Genomic DNA, 22,374 nt, shown 5'->3' on the forward strand with positions numbered 1-22,374 from the left:
AGCTTTTAACAGCTGACAGGGCTCTAGGCTAGTTTTTTAACAGCAGACGGTGATCTAGGGCTAGCTTTAATCAGCAAACTGCGCACTAGGCTAGTTTTTAACAGCAGACGGTGATCTAGGACTAGTTTTAAACAGCAGTTGATGCTCTAAGGCTAGTTTTTAACAGCAGACGGCACTCTAGGGCTAGCTTTAATCAGCAAACTGCGCACTAGGCTAGTTTTTAACAGCAGATGGCGCTCTAGGACTAGTTTTAAACAGCAGTTGATGCTCTAAGGCTAGTTTTTAACAGCAGACGGCACTCTAGGGCTAGCTTTAATCAGCAAACTGCGCACTAGGCTAGTTTTTAAACCGCAGATGATGCTTTAAGGCTAGTTTGTAACAGAAGATGGCAGTCTAGGCTAGCTTTGTACATTCAAATACAAATATTTTACATGATTAGGTGTGAAACAACATTTTTTAGAGAGACAAAAAAAGCGTTTTAATTTATTCCATAAACCAAACCAACATGCTAAGAGAAGAATCACAACAAATTTTCATTTGAAGATAAAAAAACAGACAAAGGTACAAGAATGTGTACTTTACGGCTTTAATGAGAACAAAACTGCAGTGCCAAACGATACAGAAATGGATTCTTTAAAAGTTGTTGGTTGTATTTATAGATGCAACAATGTTACTCAAGTTTTCAAAATCTGCATATGTCAATATTTAACGTCTTACGCAATCAGCAGTGCTCCACTGGGGTGGGCGGAGCTACAGATCTCCCCTTGCTCTCTGATTGGTGAAATGTCCTGCACAACATCATGGGTTATGTAGTTTTCTGCATAAATTCTGATATTAAATACAATCATTTTACATATAAAGTAAATCCACACAAACATATGCGATCATAAGAACACAACCAATAAACAACCTGAAAAAGATTGAATAAAATTCGCTATGGTAAAAAAGGGAGTTCATACTCTGTTACAATTTGGGATAAAGGCAAGAAAGCGGCTTTAAATAGTTTTTATGCACTCAATAATCAAAACCAAATAAGAGAAATAGTTTACAAAGTGTTTGTATGTTTTCCCAAACACTTAGCAAAAATACAAGGAGAATTTAGATGGAAATAATTGTGAATTTATAGATTTTACCCTGTAAAAGTAAACATTTTACAAACAGAAGGCTGACAGAACCGCAGTCTGTAATGCAAGTAGCTGAAAAAGAACTGTATCTGGTAGTAGCGTAATGGATCAAAACCTACGGTTTAGAACACACATGACCTGAGGATTAATGCAGTTTTTACTTGAAGATTAATCCTAAAATTTTAATGATCACACAGAGATCACCTCTCACATTATTCAAATCACATGTATGAAAGCATTTGGGATTTTCTGTAAAATATAATGATGATGGAAGAAGTTGTGGTGGGTTATTAGAGTTGTGATGGGTTTCTTAGGTTATTAAAGGTGTTTTCTGTCACTACTTGTTTAGCCTGCATTATTGCATTCAGTGTAAGCTGCATGATTAATCAGTAAAAGATCAGGATCTCAACACCCACGCAACAAATTATAAATAATGGTAATTTGGGCATATGTTTAATAATCCTTTGAATCGCTGCATTCAAATCTGTGTTTGAATAATGCAAAAATCAAGTCTCAAGTCTTTTGAGTTACAAACAGTCAAATAGCACAAAAGTACTGTGTTTACAGTTTATAGTTTTAATAAAACCACTGATGTTTATGGTAAAGATTACAAATCACCATCATATGCATTTAACTTGATGCTCAAAATGAATTACATTAATTGGTTAAATAATGTAATTGGCAGCAATTATTTAAGCAACAAGCCATCAAAAATGTGCCACTGAATAATTCTTCAGAAATGATACATCTAACAATAAAACATGAAGTTTTATGAGTGAATAACTGAATCATTAATTGAAATCTTTTTCAGTACTTGTACAATTTGTTTTTATTCATCAGATTATTTCTTCATTATATTTTTATTAAAATTACAGCTTCTAGGTTTTGTTTGTTGAAACCAAAAGTGTCTTGCTGTGGTGTTTTTGTCATATATGGAAAGTAAATTACATTTGTCTCCTCCCCTTTTTGGCAGATCCAAAAAATGGTTTACTCCTTGACAAAAACAAAACAAAACAATTTGATCCAAACCAAGAGATTTTTGATCCGTTACGTCACTTGTATCTGGTTTAAATTTAAGAAAAACACATCCACACACACACACACACACACACACACACACACACACACTTTACTAACAAATCTAATATGACCAATTCAGACACCTTGTACATATAAATGAACACTGAACACTTATTTTTTTGGATTGGGGAAAAGTTGGAAAGATCCATCTGCTTTTTTCCACAAACAAACTGCAAAAAGAAAAAGCACCCAGAGCACACGGTGAATAGGTGAACTTAGGAGTAATAAAAAAATGTAGATGCTAAAAATACATACTAATCGGGCTATCAAATGCTATTAAAATATTATTTTTAAGTTGAAAATACCACCCCTAAAATGATATCCCACTGGATTTTTTTTAACAGGGTTTAATTCTCTTAGATCTCCCTTTTATATGTCAACTCAATTTAAGGCATATCAAATGTACCTCACTCTCATATGAATATTAATATTTATGCTATTTGTCATTTTAGATGAGACTTTATACACAACTAGCTTCTGTTCATGCAGTTAAATGCTTCAAAATTCAGTCTTGATCAATCGATCCAGCTAATTGTTAAAGGGTTAGTTCACACAAAAACTTTAATTCAGTCATCATTTACTAATCCTCCAGTTGTTCCAAACCTGTTTGAGTTTCTTTTATCTGATGAACACAAATGGAAGATATTCTGAAGAATGTTGGAGGAAAAAACAGCCATGCAAGTACCAACTACGACGCTCTTGGTTAGTTTTTAACATCAGATGGCGCTCTAGGACTAGCTTTTATCAGCAGACAAAGCTCTAAGCTAGTTTTTTTTTTAACAGAAGACAGCGCTCTAAGGCTAGTTTTAACCAGCAGATGACGCTCTAGGCTAGTTTTTAACTGAAAATGGTGCTCTAGGGCTAGCTTTTATCAGCAGATGACCCTCTAGGCTAGTTTTTTTTTTAAACAATATGGCGCTCTAGGGCTAGCTTTAATCAGCAGACGACGCTCTAGGCTAGTTTTTAACTGAAGTTGGTGCTCTAGGGCTAGCTTTAATCAGCGGACAGCACTCTAGGCTAGTTTTTAAACAGCAAATGATGCTCTAGGCTAGTTTTTAACAGCAGACGGACCTCTAGGGCTGGCTTTAATCGGAAGACGACGCTCTAGGCTAGTTTTTAACAGCAGATGGCTCTCTAGGGCTAGCTTATTATCAGCAGATGGCGCTCTAGGCTAGTTTTAACAGCATACGATGCTCTAGGCTGGTTTTTAACATAAACAGCGCTCTAGGCTAATCTTTAACAATATATGGCGCTTTAGGCTAGTATTTATCCATACAATGCGGTTGTGCATTCGACTGAGTCATGCAAGTTGGCTTTTATGCCAAGATTATTGTAAACGCAGCTCCCTATAAACCTTTATTTTAGGTTAAACTGGTATTTGTAGAGTATTTAGAACCAACTGAGGAAGTAAATGGTGAAAAAAATATAAATTTCTGGCTGAACTGTCCCTTTAAGTGGTGCTTCAGGTTGATAAACTGAGCATCAGATTCCAAAAGAGCTCTAAATAACCAGATTGAAATAAGAAAGACACTAAAAATATAAGAAAAAAAACACCCTGAGAGGTAAAATCCACAAGGCTAGAGGTAACAGCTCTAATGTAACAAAGTCCAAGAAGCGCAAAAGAAGAGGATGAACGTAAACAAGAGATGCAGCCTTTGGTTTGCCATTTTAAAATGAAATCAATTATGTCTGAATGGTTAAAAAATAAATAAAGTTCTGGCATAAAATTGTTTGAGAACTCAATTCAGCATCGAATCAGAAGTTTTCAAAATGCATCGATGTTCTTTCTTGAATTGATTCTGAGCTTCGTTTTTAGCAGCAGACGGCACTTTAAGCTAGCTTTCAACATCCCATTGTTCTTTAGGTTAGATCTTAATGCAGGCAACACTCTAGACTAGTTTTTAACAGCAGATGATGGCATTCTAGGCTAGTTTTTTAATAGCAGGCGGTGCTCTAAGCTAGTTTTTAAACAGCGGATGGCGCTCTTGGCTAGCTTTTAAAAGCAGACGGGAATGTTCAGGGCTAGTTTTTAACAGCAGATGGTGCTCTACGCTAGATTCTAATAGCAGACATTGCTCTAGGCTAGTTTTTTTTTTTAAAGTAGACAGCGCTCTAGGCTAATTTTTAACTGCAGATGCTGCTCTATGATAGATTTTATTATCAGACAACACTCTACGATAGTACCTAACAGCAGATGGCAGTCTACGCTAGTTTGTAGTCATCAGACGTACTCTAGGCTAGATTTTAATAGCAGATGACGCCTTAGGCTAGCTTTTAATAGCAGACAAAGTTATACGATGGCTCCTAACAGTAGATGGCAGTCTAAGCTAGTTTTTATTATCAGACAGCATATGACGCTCTAGGCTGGCTTTTAACAGCATATGGTGCTCTAGGCTAGTTTTTAACAGCAGAAGACACTCTAGGCTAGTTCTTCTCAGCATATGGTGCTCTAGGCAAGGTTTTAACAGCAGACAGCGCTAGGCTAGTTTTTAACAGGCGCTCTAGGCTAGCTTTTGGGCTAGTTTTTAACAGCAGACGTTGCTCTAGGACTAGCTTTTATCAGCAGATGGCATTCTATGATAGTCTATAACAGCAGATGGCGCTTTTAACTAGTTTTGATGCTCCAGGCTAGCTTTTAGCATCATTCAAGCAGATGACGTTGTAGGCTAGTTTTGATGCTCCAAGCTAGCTTGTAGCGTCATTCCAGCTGATGACACTCTAGGCTAGTTTTTAGGAGCAGACGTCGCTCTAGGGGTAGCTTTTATCAGCAGATGGCGTACTAGGTTAATCTCTAGCAGCAGATGTCGCTCTTAACTAGTTTTGATGCTCCAGGCTAGCTTTAAACGTCATTCCAGCAATGACACTCTAGGCTAGTTTTTAACAGGTGCTCTAGGCTAGCTATTAGGCTAGTTTTTAGCAGCAAACGTTGCTCTAGGACTAGCTTTTATCAGCAAATGGCGTTCTAGGTAAGTCTCTAACAGCAGATGGCGCTCTTAACTAGTTTTAATACTCCAGGTTAGCTTTTAACGTCATCCCAACAGATGATGCTCTTGGCTAGCTTTTAGGCTAGTTTTTAGCAGCAAACGTTGCTCTAGTACTAGCTTTTATCAGCAGATTGCGTTCTAGGTTAGTCTATAACAGCAGATGGCGCTCTTAACTAGTTTTAATACTCCAGGTTAGCTTTTAGCGTCATTCCAGCAGATGACGCTCTAGGCTAGCTTTTAACAGGTACTACAGGGTAGCTTTTATCAGCAGACGCTGCTCTAGGCTGGTTTTATTTGCTTCTGTTAGACTGATTAATACAAGTTGTCCTTTATGTTGCAAGATAAATGTAAACACAGCTCCCTTTCGACACTTATTTTAGGTTAAACTAGTATTTGTATGGAATTGAAGTCAAGCTTGTAATAACTATGCTCAGAATCCATTCAAGAGAGAATAGCGATACATTTAGAATCAATACAGAATCATTTACTTAAAACAAATTCTCGATACAGCTCTAGTAAAAAGGGCTTTTGTTCCTAGACCGGCCCATTTAGATAAATTCAACGTGACTGCTTTGTAGGTAGTGTCCTTATAGTGCATAAGTGAGGCAAACAGAAGAGATTTGAGCAGGTACACACACACAGAGCTCAAAACTGTTCTGTAAACACGCGTAAAGTACACAATCGAGCAGTTTTCACCACTCTGAAGGAGTTCAGTGAGTAACAGCAAAGCACAGATCCTTGGATCCACATGCGCAAGGTGTTGTTTTGGAGGCTCCTGAAGACTGTTATGCCTGAAAAGCACATTTCAGAAGTCACTGTGTTAAAACTAAGACCCTGAGGAATGTTTTTTGGGGTTGAGAGCGGCCTTTTTGGCTTCCTCAGGTAAAAGTGAGGGGTCGGTCAGGATGGAGGTGCTGGTGCAGAGCTGCCGTAACGTCCTGAGCACCACTGGAGGACAGAGAAACATATTGTTAATCTACACACACACACACAAAGAAACAAGCAAACAGATGCCAAACAAGTCAAAGACAAAATCATTCACTAATTAATTTTTATTCAGCTTAGACCCTTATTTATCAGGGGCGGAATGAACCGCCAACTATTCCAGCGGATGTATTATGCTGCGAATGCACTTCCAGCCGCAACCTAGTTCTGGGAAACACCTATACAATCTTGTATTCACACACAAACACACACACACACACACTACAGCCAATTTAGTTAATCCAATTCACCTATACCACATGTCTTTGGGCTATGGGGGAAACTGAAGCACCCGGAGGGAAGAACATGCAAATGCCGCACAGAACTGGCCCAGCTGGGACTCGTACCAGCCACCTTCCTAATGTAAGGCTGAAGATTAGCCTGAGTGATTAAATGTCCAGTTAATATTAGTTTTCAGTGTTTTTCTAGTTGCTGACATTTGAATAAGCTAAGGAAGACAGAGATCTTACTGGGCCGGAGGGCTGGGAGGGAACAATAACGGTCCAGCCACTGCATGGTGGTTTCACACAGCTCTGTGTTGTTGGTTGTAGACACTGTCCCATTGAAGGACTCAAACAAAGGCTGAATGATGACGCTAAACTGAGAGAGATATTAAAGGAAACACTGAGAATGTGGAAGAGTTCAGTCCAGGGAGATAATGCTCAAAAAAACGTAACAACGTAATGAAACACAACGAAACAGCGCAACGAAAGAACAAAGAAACAACGCACCAAAACAACACAAAGCAACACAACATTGAAATAATGCACTGAAACAACGCAACAAAACAAAGCAATGAAACGCAACGCAATGAAACCAAAGGAAACAATGCAATGAAACAACACAATGAAATGAAACAATGCAATGCAACAAAAGGCAACGCAACAACACAACAAAACCTAACACAACCAAACTATGCAAAAAAACGGAAACACAAGGAAACAACACAATGAAACAATGCAACAAAACACAAAGCAATGAAACAAAACAAAACAATGCAATGTAACAAAATGCAACGCAACAAAATAAAACACAACGAAAATGCAACAAAACGCAACAACGCAACCAAAAAATGCAATAAAACACGGAAACAAGGAAACAACACAACGAAACAAGGCAATGAAACAAGGAAACAATGCAACAAAACGCAACAAAACACAACCAAACAATGCAACAAAACATGGAAACACAAGGAAACAACACAACGCAATGAAACACAAGGAAATAACATAACGAAACAATGCAACGAAACAACGCTCCAAAACACAAAGCAATAAAACGCAACAAAACACATTGAAACAATGCAACAAAACACAACACCACAACCAAACAATGCAACAAAACACAGAAACACAACAAAACACCGCAATTAAACAAGGAAACAATGCAATGCAACAAACGCATTGCAACAAAACGCAACACAAAACACAACGCAAACAAAACAATGCAACAAAACACAAGGAAACAACACAACGCAATGAAACACAAGGTAACAAAGCACAGAAACAATGCAAAAAAATGAAATGCAATTTGCAACACAATGCAACGAATCAATGCAACGCAACACAACACAGAAACAACACAACAAAACAATGCAAGAAACACAATGCAACAAAACAAAACGCAACAAAACACAGCATTAAAACAACGCAACGAAACACGAAAACAACGCAATGCTACCTAACGCAAAGCAACAATGCCATGAAACAACGCAATACAAGGAAACAACGCAACAAAACACAACACCGATTCGAAAGCTATTTGTTGGATTGAATAAACTAAACAGGCTTTGTGTCATTTAGTTCAATGATTTAAGGATACGATCCAGAATTTCCAGTTCTGAAGAGTTCGGTTCTTCACATAGTCATCGAACTTCTCCCTCATGTGGTCAAAGCGATGGCGTGTGATGGGAACCCCGGTTTCCGGAAGCTGCTCCTGACACAAGCTGCAGCAGACAGAGAATAGAGTCTAAATATACAGCTTCACGTGTAGACGTCTGACCTTATGAAGCAGAAGGTTTTACCTTATGGACGTGTTGAGCTCCTCGATCTCCTCTCGCAGTCTCTTGGTCTCTTCCAACATCTGTTGTCTCTCTAGTTGCAGTTTGCCAATGTAATCAACAGTCTTCTGAAGTGTCGAAGCATTACTGATCTGAAAACCCAGAAAAGAAGTTACATGACTAAGTGAATGATTAAAAATGTTAATTTTTTTATTTCATTTTAACCAGATTTTTCCTGATATTAGGTGCAAACATTTCTAAAGAAACCCATGTGCATGAGGGCAAAATATTTCAGTTGCTTGATTTAAAAGAGACTTTAAAGGGATCGTTCACCCAAAAATGTAGATTCTGTCATCATTTACTCAGCCTTTTATTTATTTGTTCAAGTGTTCATGAATTTCTTTCTTCTGATGAACACTAAAGACAATATAGGCTTCCATAGGCGGAAAAAACTAATAATATGGAAGTCAATGGATACAGGTTTCCAACATTCTTCAAAATAAGGGTGTCACGATTTCGATTTTAAATCGAAATCGATCGAAACTCATGCTCAATTTCGATTATCAAATCAAAAAATAGAATCGTTGATGATGCCACGCCCCAATGTCACGTCAGCTTGGCTTGCCAAGCGGGAAAAAAAACACGCTTGTTGAAGTGCTTGTTAAACTGCAGATGCAGGAGACCCGTCGAGAGAGCTGAAACCCTGTCCTCTTCCAATAAAGTCGCCGGTGTGGAAGTATTTTGGGTTTCCAGTGAGTTATGTTGACAACGTTCGTGTTGTCGACAAAAAAAAAAAAACACAGTTTGCAAGCCCTGCTATGTACTTATTAGGGTTGGGTCGATAGACGATGGGCGCATCGTGGTTGCAAATCCACTCGCAAAAAATACACACTCAGGCCCTGTTTACACTAATAGGTCTTAGTTTTTAAATGGCATTTTAGAACGACAACGATCCACATCCACAGTGGCGTGTAGCATTTCTGAGCAGCCCTCCTTCCTCACTACCAATGAAAACGCACATCACGTGACCACACACACTCATTCATACACAGACACACACACACAGACGCACACACAGTCATGAGCTCGAGACAGCGGGTCCAGGCAGTCAGAGGGTCAGTAGACTGCTTCAATCTTTTACTTTCACACTAGTACTTAGTCATTTTAGCGAACACCTCAGATACTGTTAGCTGGTTGCTGTTGGTTGTGCACCTTTTTTACCGACGCCATTATAACGACACAGATCACTGCCTATTCACGAGTCCCGCAGAAAAGTGATTGACAGGTGGCAATTATGTGTGCAACTTGTACAGTATGATTTGTTTTTGGGTAAAACAAAGACCATGCAGGTCAAGTAGTTTAAACGGTAGACTACAAATAATTAATTCGTTATTAATTAATTATTTATAATCAAAAATCAAATCGAACCGTGACTTTAGAATCGAAAATGTAATCGAATCGAGGATTTGAAGAATCGTGACACGCTTACTTTAAAATATCTTCTTTTGTGCTCGACAAAAGAAAGAAACTCGTAAAGGTTTGAAACAAGTGAAAGGTAAATTTACAAGTATTTAAAACATTTCATTTTCACTTTTTGGTGAACTATCCCTTTAATTCGGAGCTGCACCTAGTGTTACTGTACATTTAAAGTTGTGCAGAGGCAAGTACATGCAAGCGAATTACGCAGTACACAAAAAAAGGCGAAATGTAAAAATTAAGTTAAGGAAGGTAAATGGAGATTTACATTTGATTGAGACTTGAGAGTCGGCACAAGACTGCACAATGTCTTGAAGCAGATGTTGATGTTGAATCGCCTCTTCTGCTCGGCAGATATGTGGTTCACTCTGCGACTCTGTCAAAGAGCACAACAACAACAACACAGAGATATTATTAAATGGCAGATATATGGATATTTAATGATAATATTAGTTACAATCATGCTCAGATGACCAACTTAAGAAAAAAAAAAACACTGGAATTTAATTTAAATTTAAAATTAATTTTAATTTAAAACTTTTACAGCCAAACTCAAAGTAGCAAGACTTCCTCTTAACAGGAAAACACAGGTAAAATTGCCTTTTGCAGCTCTTGTCAAATTTGCATAGACCTACAAAATGGTAGAGCAAGCGCTTATGAACTATACCTGACTGTTTTCATTTTTGCTCATGCCTGTACTGGTGCTGAGGGGTGACTGAGGGCTTGGCACCTGTTCTACTCCCAGTGGTGACCCTTGACCTGAGATTCGGCCATCACGTGCTACAGGAAAAGGTAAAAGAATACACAATTCAGGATTCTGAGCAGGTCAAGTAAGAAAATAAATCAAAAATAAGCATTAATTCAAGCCGAGTGGACTGACTTTTACTTGCTGACTGCACTGATGTCTTCTTGTTGGACACAGTTGTGGCAGTTTCCTCTTTGGGTACGATTAGCTGAGGAGACTTCTGCGTCTGAGGGAGAATATGAAATCCAGCAGAACCCTGCAAAACAATGCAAAATATTATCTTGTTTGGGGAAAATAAATATTTTTAGGGTTGGGTACAACCATGTCAAAATGGTTTCATTTTTAATTCAGGAAACTGAGATAAGTAAACGCTACAGGTTGCAGAATTTAATAGGAAGAAAAGTAATTTACTGAACTGCAATTCAAAAGAATTAAGCCATCTTAGAGAAAACATGTGCAAGAAATTGTTATTTTTTTTATACTTCCTAAGTATGGTCTCCATTATCAGGGTTCCTACATATTTTTCAACTTCAAAATCCAGCACTTATCAAACACTCATCTAAATCCATTGTGCTATTTTAAAAATAACACAATATAACATTTCAACTTAAATTGTTTAATACTTTGGAGCATATACAGTTGAAGTCAGAAGTATTAGCCCCCTTTTGATTTTATTTTATTTCTTTAAATATTTCCCAAATAATTTTTAGCAGAGCAAGGAAATTTTCACAGTATGTCTGATAATATTTGTTCTTCTGGAGATACTCTTATTTGTTTTAATTTGGCTAGAATAAAAGCAGTTATTAATTTTCTAAAAAACATTTTTGGGACAAAATTATTAGCCCATTCAAGCTCTTTTTTTCGATAATCTACAGAACAAACCATTGTTATAAAATAACTTGACTAATTACCCTAACCTGCCAAGTTCACCTTATTAACCTAGTTAAGCCTTTAAATGTCACTTTAAGCTGTATAGAAGTGTCTTGAAAAAATCAAGTAAAATATTATTTACTGTCATCATGGCAAAGATAAAATAATCTGTTATTAGAAATAAGTTTTTAAAACTATTATGCTTAGAAATGTGCTGAAACAATCTTCCCTCCATTAAACAGAAATTCGTGAAAAAAATAAACAGGGTCGCTAATAATTCAGGGGGGGCTAATAATTCTGACTTCAACTGTATTTATTGGGACAGTTCACCAAAAAATGCTAAAAAAAAAAAAAAAAAAAGTTCAGTTACTGGATGAATTATCTTTAAGTTTGGTCTCTTACCTAAAGCTAATATCTCAAAAAAAAAAAAAAAAATAGCTTACAGTCGCATTTTGTTTGGGTTTAGTACCAAACATTCATGACCAGACGTTCATAATATTTAATGTGCATTGCTGTTCAAAATTCATGTAACAAATTAAATCCTTATAAGTCTGAGAATATTCTTGCTGCAATTTAATGAACTGTTCCTATGTCAGCTGTTTTGAAAATCAGTCACCAAATATGGAAACAATTGTTTGGAAGCTTTCATCAATATTACTTTTCATTATTTATTTATTTATTTTTATTTATTCATTGCAGGTTTTGTTTACTGCAGCAAGTTGACATGTCAACAGTTTTAAACTATTCCTGAGCACTGCGTTTGGCATTTTTAGGTGCAAATATGCATTCTGCGTAAATGGCCCCTGAATCTGCACGGCCGGTGAACAAATTTCGAGCTCTGCAATTTTAAATTCAAGCAGGTTCAAGCACTTTGTCCAAAATCCAAGAACTTTTCTAACTTTGAAAACACTATTGTAAAAATCAAGAATTTTCCAGGATTTTTTAATGCAGGATTGCATTATATATGTGATTATGTACCAGTAATAAAAGTGTCTCATAATTATGCAGGCAAAAATTGGGTTAGTCTTAATATATATGATACTAGAAAGAAAATATTGTCTGAAAAATGTTAGCAGAAAATGTAAACACGGCCTGCATTCTTAATGGCACCATAGGCTTGAAGAAAAAGACTCTACAGTTGTACAATACAGTGCAGACTCTCCTCAATACATTAAGTTATTTTAAATTGTAATAGCACAATATTAAGGTTTTACTGCATTTCTGATCAAATAAATGCAGCCATGAAATTACAATTCTGCATCCTCTTCAAATACAAAAGTTTCTCTCAAAGTAATTCTGAATGATACATAAGCCTGTTAAATATTAAACGGCCTATTGCAAACACAAGAGAAGATGAGGGATGATGAAGGGCTTACACAAGGAATACCGGAGGAGGCAATGACCATACCGGTGGTGGAGACAACATCAGTGGAGAGAGGAGACGGAGTGACAATGACAGCACTGGTGGGACCTGGGAATGATGGGTATGATGATAGATGGACATTTAAAACACAATTAATAGCCCTCATTTGTAATTAAAATTTTTTTTTTAAAATTTTTCCCAAAAAGCTGTTTAACAGAGAGACCAACACATTTTCAAACATAGTAGTTTTAATAACTTATCTATTTTCTTTATTTTCCTATATGGTGCAAGATACTCGTATTCAGCCTAAAGTGCCATTTCAAGTGCCATTAGGTTAACTGAGCAGATGCTGTGGCGGTCATGGAGGAGTGGAGAGCATGAGACTGATTCCTGAAAGACCTATTGGAACCCATATGGACCCAAGATTCTCACACAAATCAGTCAAGTTTGGTGTAGGAAAAGTCATGGTTTGGGGTTACATTCTTTATGGGGGCGTTGGAGAGATCTGCAGAGTGGATGACTATCAAAAGTCTAAGGTATTAAGACATTTGTGCTGCCCATTATATTACAAACCCCAGACGAGGGCAAATTCTTCAGCAGTATGGCGCTCTCTCTTATTTTAGCCTCAATATCAAAGTTCCTAAAAGCAAAGACGCTCCAGGATTGGCCAGCCCAGTCAACAGACATGAACATTATTGGCTTGTCTAGGGTAAAATGAAAGAGGAGGCATTACAGATGAATCTAAAGAATCTTGATGAACTCTGATGCTGTGTTCACACCAGACGCTATTCACGCGTAAATAGCCACGTGAACATTTGAGTTTACTTGCTTCATTCGCGCGTCAACCCCTGCTTTATTCGTGCGTCAAATTCACTTCAAAACAGATGCGGATTTGCTTGATGGGCAGGGCTTCTGTCTGCCCGGTGACTCAAGCTTCATAGCTAAATGGCTAACATGGATTTTATTAAGAAAATAACAATGTTAATGTGCTTTATGGAGACTGAAAAACAGCGTCGATAAGTGTCCTGTCTGAGTCCACTGCATCCTTTCAGAGGTGCATCCAGCTCTGTGAGCTCATAAACTCCTCCAGAAACTGAACCTGGATCACTGAGGCTTTCAACGGTGCTTCTGACTGAGCCAAGCCCAGTTTGACTTGTTGTCGGTGTCGCCTGGAGGATTTCCCCTGGGAGACCATCAACAGGTTCTACGTCACAATCACGCCCCCACAAGAGAAAGCTTCTGATTGGTTAACGCGGTGCGAATGTACGCTGAAGTTCAGATTTTCGAACTCGAGAGATTCGCACGAAACGCTCGTTAAGCGCGTCAAACACGCAAAACGCTCAATTCGCCCGGCGCAATTCGCGCATATCGAGCCGCAGGATGTCTATCCGCCCGTTTGCATTGACTTAACATGTAAATCACTCGCGCTTGACGCGCGTGCCACGTCTGGTGAGAACGCAGCATGAGAGTCCTGCAGGAACGCTTTCTTTGCCATTCCAGATGACTTTATTAATAGGTGATTAGAGTCACTGCAGAGATGTGTGGATGCAGTCCTCCAAGCTCATGATGGACACAATATTCATTCTGTTTCCACTGCAGCATGACTTTATATTCTATACTGTACATTATTTCTGTTAAGTGACAAGACTTTTGTCTAAGCAAAGTCAGACCTTACTGTCTTAATTAAAAATTAATATATAATAATATTTTATTTAGGTAAAAGAAGCGCAATCTAGAGGCCTTTGCCTTTCATATAAGCCACTTCTGATACCAAATATTCTGATACCAAATATTACATGGTTCGGGATCTTAAGAGCTGCACATCGATGGATTCGCTCTTCAGTGTTTGAACTCTCAGTAGTGATATTATTTGCTGTTCCAAAAACTTGGATTGGCAACAAGACTTTTGTCAGGTAGTGTATTGTATACTAATGTCTGATTTATTTAAATGCTATTGATGCATTTTTTAAACCAAATCAAACCCACATCCTAGACAACAGAACCAACAATTATGTAAACTATCCCACCCCCTATTGAGCATGTTACAAAATCGATTTCAGGGAACACACAAACCTGTCAGTATGAGCTGAGGAGACGGCAGTGGATTCGCCGGGACAATCGGTCTCTGTGAGTGTCTGGACTTTTTGCTAGAGATGGGAGGCTGGATGGATTTGGGTAAGGCGAAGTTGACTGGCTGTGAGCCGAGCGAGGCAGAGCTGGAGACCACAGGCTGTGGAGACGGCGCAGGGGGCAGCTCAAAACTGGACCTGTGGCTGACGGTAGTGGCTGCGTCAGTGGGAGTCACTGTGGAGGAGGCGGTGTGCGTTATTACTGATGAAGGCGGGACGCTCTGGCTGGGCTGGGGGACTGTAGTGACTGTGCTGAGAGGCTGTGGGGCTGAGGGGAGAGGTGGAGCTGGGGGAGGCAGGATAGACGGGACGGAGGAGCTCACTTGCTCTGTGAAAAGAGGCATGTAAGGCTGTTGGTAGGACGGACCAACGGAGTTACCATTGTCCTGGTTGGCCACCGAGAGATGGCCAGGCAGAGGAGCAGAGGGCATGAGGCGGTAGTCCAGAGGCAGAGAGGGAAGCTCTGTGGAGAGCGGCAGGGATGACAGCAGGGAAGCCTAAACAACAAGAAGCGGATATAGATATTGAAGGATTCGGATTTCTACCTTTCATTCAGTCTCAGCATTGATCAACGTTTATCCTTTTCTCATCATCCTGTTTTATTAAAGATGATTATTGCATAATAGGGATGTAACGGTATCAAAATTTCACGATACGGTAATACCTCGGTATGAATGGAACGGTGCGGTATTTATTGAATCATTTAAAGGAAACACTAAACTATTGAAGAGACTGAAAAAAAGTGCTAGAATGTTCAGGTTACCTCAACACTGAACAGATCAACGACATACAAATTATCTATTTGTAAACTTTCAAACAGGAACTTAAATTATTCAATTTTAATAACAAAAAATATTAAACCATGTAAATAAAAAAAACACACCACTCGAAAGGACAAGCCATGAGTGAGATAGAGGTCTCTTGGTGGTACAAGTCAATGTCTCCATCAATCTGAGCAGTGTGCTGTGTTCTGCTGTCCCCTTGACTAAAACAATCCCCATCATGTTAGTCGTATTCCCTGACTTGTATTTTAGCACAGTCTGGCAGTGCCTGCATACCCTTTTTTCTGTCACCTTTTCTTCTTTCTTGTTTCTTTTCAGAGAGAAACTGAAATGCTTCCACACATCTGATTTAAAACCCGCTTTAGGTTCGACCATTTTTAGCTCTTTTTCTTTGCCGCTACTAGCAGCACCCTCCATTTCTGCATTACTGGATCTGTAGTGACAACAGACCGCAAAGGATGATGGTCACGTCTGGGCTGATGAAAATTGTAGTTTCCGCTACCTCTCATTCGCCTGAGCAAACTTTCCACCAAAAGAACTATGAATTTACTGAGTCACAACCATGGTAATATTGAAAGAGATTGCTATTACGGTATGACGGTATTTACAATATTGTTACATCTCTATTGAATAATGAATAAAGTTAACACATCGCTTAATATAAGAATGTTTAGTGCATTTGCCTGTCTCTTTGAAATTATTTTTATGAGCCACCAAACTAGTTCAGTGTTCACTGAGACCTTGAGCGCAACTGAAGGGCTGAGGACCGTTTCTGTTAAGTTAACACCATCTAAAATGTCTAAAGAGATTTTGCTATTTTTACGGTTAATTCTTTTAAAGTGATTCTACTTTTTATTCAAGATAAACTTTGTGTAGTAAGGATATAACTGCCTGAATGTAGATTATACCGTTTTTCAGTTTTGATGAAGAAGGCTGAGAGTACACTCAGCCTTGGGTAAGAAACAGATTGTACATTAAGTGTGTGTGTGCTCTATTTAATTGTGGATCCGTTGCACAGACCTGGAGTCAGCTCTAAACAGTCTAGTGAATGTCGGACGTTTATATGGTTAAGATATTGTTCAGAATTGTACATACGGAGCAACGTGGAAATGTACTAAGTCTATCTGTGTTTTAACCAATTAGGTTAGAACACCTATATTTATGATGCAGTTAATGACGTCATGTGAGAGTATAATTGTTATTGATTTGTGATTGTATGCAGAGCGGCCTAGGAACTCATTGCGAGTGTTGAAGCTGACTTCTGCCGATTAAACAGCAAACTATCTTCAGTGAACTTTATTTATTTATTTGAATCTCTGACTCCAGCTCTTCCTCATCTGACAGACAGGTCATTCTTTAGGTTAAAACTGTAAAATACCCCAAGAATATCATCCTGAAAAAAAAAAGCAGAGTCACATTTCTGTTCCAAATACCAAAATATTCTCAAAATTAGGAGGAAATTTTTATGATAAGTAAAAAATACTGTTTATTTTCAAATGTAACAAGTCAAAATTAAGTGAGATCTGCAATGGAGTAAAAGAATCATGTTTTGAAAAAAAAAAATTATTATTAATTATATCATTATTTTACTTAATCTTTAATAAGATTTTTGTTTTAAGGAGAAAAAAACTTAATCTTGACATACTATTTCTGAAAAAATAAAATATTTTATGATGCATATTCTTAAAAAGCAATAAATAAAACACAACAAAATTATTCTCTTTTTTAGTTTTTCCTTTTTTCTAATCCTTTAATGAAGAATTTTTTATAGTCAGTTTTTATTTTTTTATTTATTTTCTAAGGTTGTTTCACTATGCGGGCTTTAGAAAGACATTAGAGTCTAGAAATTGCCTGGGGTTCACAACATGAGCAAAGACCTGATAAACTTTCTCCAGCCCCAACATCTCCTTTTATCATCACTCTGCCCTTAACCATCATGTTCTCTCCGCTACACACCTTTTCCTCTGTGGTCTCGGTTTCAACCCTATACTTATCTTCTCTTGATGTCAAAGAAGCATTTGGCACTCTATACTCCACATTAACATCCTGGCTAGATATTATATCTTTCATTTTGTATATTTATAATAAAATAAAAATTGCATAGCCCTTTTCACAATAATTATCATTCCAAAGGAGCCTCAAAAAAGGTACACATTATTAAAACAATAGTCAAAATCACAATATCTGTCCTCGCACCTCCATGCAACAACATCCAGCTTCTTGTTAACAAAATGCTCTCTGTGACCACTGAACTCAGAGCTTTTAGAGGATATGTTGCAAGACTGCACTTCCTGTTGACCTGACCATAAATGACTCCTTCCTGTCCTTTTTTTCTTCTTTTGTGTTTCTATTGTAATGTTATGCTACTACTTAAACAAAATAAAAAATAGACTAACTCTTTCTTCTCTGCCATCTCCTCCAATAAAACAATTTCTTTTGCCCTTTAAGAGCCACTATACAAATTATAATACAGCTTAATATACAGCCAGCTATACAACAAAACCTTACTAACAACCAATTCATTTAACAGCTGGGTTGTCTGCACTGGGAGCAACTAATATCAAAATTACAGAGCCAGTATTTTAGAAGTAGTAAGTCAGAAGACAGCTACGATTCCATCCACCTATATTTGCAGAAAAGCTACTCCATGCTTTTATGACTTCTAGGCTGGATTACTGTAGCGCTCTGTTTGCTGGCTGCCCAGCATCCTCTATTAATAAACTTCAGCTAGTACAAAATGCAGCTGTCAGAGTTCTTACCAGGTCTAGAAAATATGATCATACCACCCCAATTTTATCCTCCTTACACCGGCTGCCTGTTAAGTTTCGTATTGATTTTAAAATATTACTTGTAAAGCTTTAAATAATCGAGCTCCTGTTTATCTAACCAACCTTCTGTCTTGCTACAATCCAACCCACTCTTTAAGATCTCAAAACTCAGGGCTTCTCGTAGTACCTCAAACAGCAAATTTGAGTAAAGGAGGTCGAGCCTTCTTATTTATGGCTCCTCAACTCTGGAATAGCCTTCCTGATAATGTCCGAGGCTCACACACACTCTCGCATGATAAATGAATGTGCTCCACGCAGGTTTTTGCATCTTGTTTTTATACACTATGAACAGCAGCTACGCTAATTATTCTCTTTATTCTCTACTTCCACCTGGGGATGTAAAGCCATAAAAGTTGTTTAAATTTGATCAATAATAAGAACTCTAAAATTCCTCTAAATGGCACGGTTTAAAACATTCATATTTCCTAAATAAAAACGTCTAATATCATCAAAAAATACACATTTTATCGTCAAAATATTCTTACATAAGTTAGAAATAGTTTTTTCTTCCCCTTTTAATCAAAATGGCAGCAGACGTTTTAAATAAATGAGTTGTTCATTAAAAAAGGGATTACGTCTCTTCAAAAAACTTGGAATTAATTGCTTGATTTCGGATTTATTTATGTATATTTTGAAGCATTTGAATTCTACATGCAAGCAAGCAAACTGCAATGATTCTTCATTTCTGATGATTTAATGCATTACCTGACTCTGTTGAGTTTCAGATTCATCATGAAGACATTTTGTGATGGAGAGCAGGGAATTTACACAAAACAGGAAGAAGGTAGAGATCTACAGATTGGTGCATGCGTGGTCAGGACTGTTACCTGTGTTTGGGAGCTGCTGCTGGTTAAGGGAGTGACTGATGGGGCAGTGGGGGAAGTGGAGGGAAAGACTGGCGGACGCAGGGTGTGAAACAAATCTAGTTTAAAACAAAAAAAGAGAAGTGACAAAGGCTTTTGATTCAGTGAATACAATCTACAACTACTTTCAGTGAATCTGTTAGACTTCAACAAAGAATAGTTTACTAAAGTGATTCAAGGCATTTTCAAATCATTAAAATGGTGATGTTGGACCACAAATCTAGTCAGTAGAGTTTTTAGAAAATGATCTGAATAAATAAGCTTTCTATTGATTTATAATTTGCTAATATAGGATAATATTTGGCTGAGATTTGGCCTATAGACCATTTCACTGTGGTCATGTCATTGGCCCATGAACATTTCCTGCTTGTTGCCAAACTATTTCATAACTGTAACAAAAGGAAATTTAATCATATCTTAATGTTAAAACCGCTTCCCTCACATTATATATCAATATTTGGACCTTTTTGGACCTGGGAGCTATGAAAACTAAAAATGTAATTCAGGAAATTCATTAGGACCATAGTTTTGGTTTACATTTCTCAAAATGGTTTATTAACTATATGGAATCTGAGAGTTACAAAAATCTAAATGCTAAGAAAATTATCTTTAAAATTATTCAAATTAAGTTCTTAGCAATGTAAATTATTAATAAAAACGTAGTTTGACATTTACAGTAGGACAAATCTATAATTTTGACCATTAACATGTGTGCAACATAGGACTAAGACATGAGATCCAGTGATCCAGTGTCACAATAATGTGCTTTGTTCCAAAACATTCACTTCAATTGAACAAATTATTTCTTTTGCTTTCGAAAGGCAACATTATAAAGTTGACCAAAATGTGTTCATGCATAGAAGTAAAACTGTCCTGTACCTGCTCAGAATTAACCAGTTTATTGACCTTTATACACAATGCATTCTCCAATATGCATTATGATGCAGTTTGCTTTGACCAGACTGCTTTACTACCATAACCAAACTGCTCAAGAGTTCATTTTTAAAAATGTTTTTCTATATTAAATATAAATTTCATAAACACATTCAATAATCACAAATCCAAAAGGAGATGAACAGTGCTTGCACCTTGCAGAGGCTCAAAAGTGTCCATGAAGTCCAGATTGGGCTGCAGTGGAATGAGGCCCGGCTGGATCATATCCGCATTACCTGCATGAGCTAAGAAGACAGCAGTGCTTGGAGACAGTTCATCTTACATACGGCAGTAAATTAAGTACTGAAATGTCACAATTATTCTGCTTAAATATATTTCTAAAATTGCTGCTGACTTTAAATGTTCACCAGATGTCGATTACAACTAAAGTTATCAATAGATACAAAGAAAACAAAACTAATAAATAATAAATAAAATGTCACAGGAGAAAAGTATTGAACACATGAAGAAAGGGAGGTGTAAAAAGTCATGGAAAGCCCAGACAGCAGCTGAAATTTCTCAGTATTGGGTCCCACTTTATATTAAGTGTCCCTAACTACTATGTACTTGCATCAAAAAATAAATACAATGTACTTACTGTGCTCATAATGTATTTGAGAGCACTTGTGGTGCTTTTGAGTTGGGATAGGGGTTGGGTTATGAACAGGTTTGGTGGTGTGGGTAGGTTTAAGGGTGGGTTAAGGTGTAAAGGATGGTCAACAGTGTATTTACAAATGTAATTACAGAAGTGAATTACAGATGTAATTATATACAGGTATTTAATCAGCATAAGTACACAGTAAATACATGTATTTACAAAATAAGTATATTGTAACAAACTATTAACTCCTGTGTAAGTACTTATTAGTTAAGGCCACAATATAAAGTGGGACCCAGTATTATTCAGCAAACCAGTGCCCTTCGTCAGTGTAAATGAATATTAGCTGCTTCAATCCAACATCTACTGTACATTAGCAGATGATAAAGATGAAACCAGAGTGGACATTTTACCAAGACAATGATCCCAAACATAGCCAAGCAAACTTTCAACTGGTTTCAGAAAAGAAAGTAAAGCCTCTAGAATGGCCTAGACAATGCCCTGACCCGAATCCAATGGAGATTAATAAGTAAACATTAGAGTTGATAGACGAGAATTACAGAACTGTAAGATTTTTAGATTCTGTTAAAGTCTGGAAAAAGACAAATCACACCTGAGCAGTGCATGCAACTCAATTCTCCCTAAAAGAGGCATCTTGAAGCTGTCATTACCCCAAAAAAAAGCCTTTTATACAATATATTAAACATGTCAGTATTTTAGTAACTTCCCGTTGTGTCGATCCATTAATACACACTGACGAAGGCTTTGTGCCGAAACGTCTGTTTGTCTGTTATCACCCGTAAAATGTAAGAAAAAGTGAAAATAAAAACAGTACGAAGAAATTGAGTGCGAATCATTACCTTCTTTTAAATAATAGTAACGATAAGATTAACACACCAAACCAAAGAAGTAACTAAAAAAAAACGCAAGCGCGCAGGACAAACTTTAGTAACTCTGCACACGTGATCCATTGATATACCACATAACTAATTGCTCTGAATTTTTGGGTTTTTATTTATTTACTTGTTCGGATTCTTTGTTTTTACCAAAATCTGGTGCAATTTTCATGTCAAAAGCTCATTTAGAAATACATTTACCAGGAAAAATCATGACGTGCTCACCACTAATTTTACCTGCTGTAAGTATAAATGTGTTCAATATCTTACCGATCTCCCTGGGATTGGGCCACGCGACAGGCTGATGAGAGGCCAGTGTGGAGAAGAGCGTGTCTGAAAATTCAGACATGAGCACGTCCATGTCAAAGAGCGAGTCCATCTCCATTGGGACAGGTGAATCCCGGCTCCTGCGGGACCTGCGACGCCCTCCAGCGCTGATGTCCTCGTCCTGGTAGAAGAGGACACGGCAGGTGTCTGGACACACTTCCCCAAACAGTGAAAACTGTTCCTCCGCACCCTTCAGGAGGTCAAAATGCAACAAGCAGGCCAGGTCAACAGACACACTCTAGACTCATGCAGAGCACTATGCAAGCTTCAAGCATCTGAGCGTAGAACAGAACTGGCTGAACTTACACTTCTTGTGAAAGATCTTGAAAAGCATTTTGATCTAAACCAGTAGTCTCAAACTCAATTCCTGGAGGGCCACAGCTCTGCATAGTT

General features: G+C 37.6%; 1 protein-coding gene across 1 annotated transcript in view; it reads right to left on the reverse strand.

Annotated features, from left to right (window-relative positions):
* Nucleotides 1–572: 572 nt before the first annotated feature.
* mlxip (MLX interacting protein) overlaps nucleotides 573–22,374 on the reverse strand; it is a 32,547-nt gene continuing 10,745 nt past the window's right edge. Inside the window, 16 exon segments of the mRNA NM_001317759.2 lie at nucleotides 573–642; nucleotides 786–3,213; nucleotides 3,245–4,821; nucleotides 4,861–5,351; nucleotides 5,556–6,136; nucleotides 6,643–6,772; nucleotides 7,994–8,117; nucleotides 8,196–8,323; nucleotides 9,916–10,023; nucleotides 10,315–10,427; nucleotides 10,528–10,648; nucleotides 12,639–12,733; nucleotides 14,699–15,251; nucleotides 19,192–19,286; nucleotides 20,316–20,405; nucleotides 21,925–22,171. Coding sequence (NP_001304688.1) covers nucleotides 6,015–6,136; nucleotides 6,643–6,772; nucleotides 7,994–8,117; nucleotides 8,196–8,323; nucleotides 9,916–10,023; nucleotides 10,315–10,427; nucleotides 10,528–10,648; nucleotides 12,639–12,733; nucleotides 14,699–15,251; nucleotides 19,192–19,286; nucleotides 20,316–20,405; nucleotides 21,925–22,171 — 1,926 coding nt within the window. The 3' untranslated portion in view covers nucleotides 573–642; nucleotides 786–3,213; nucleotides 3,245–4,821; nucleotides 4,861–5,351; nucleotides 5,556–6,014.

The sequence above is a fragment of the Danio rerio genome, chromosome 5, assembly GCF_052040795.2.
Source record: "Danio rerio strain M-AB ecotype USA chromosome 5, GRCz13ab, whole genome shotgun sequence".
In the NCBI taxonomy this organism is placed as follows: domain Eukaryota; kingdom Metazoa; phylum Chordata; class Actinopteri; order Cypriniformes; family Danionidae; genus Danio; species Danio rerio.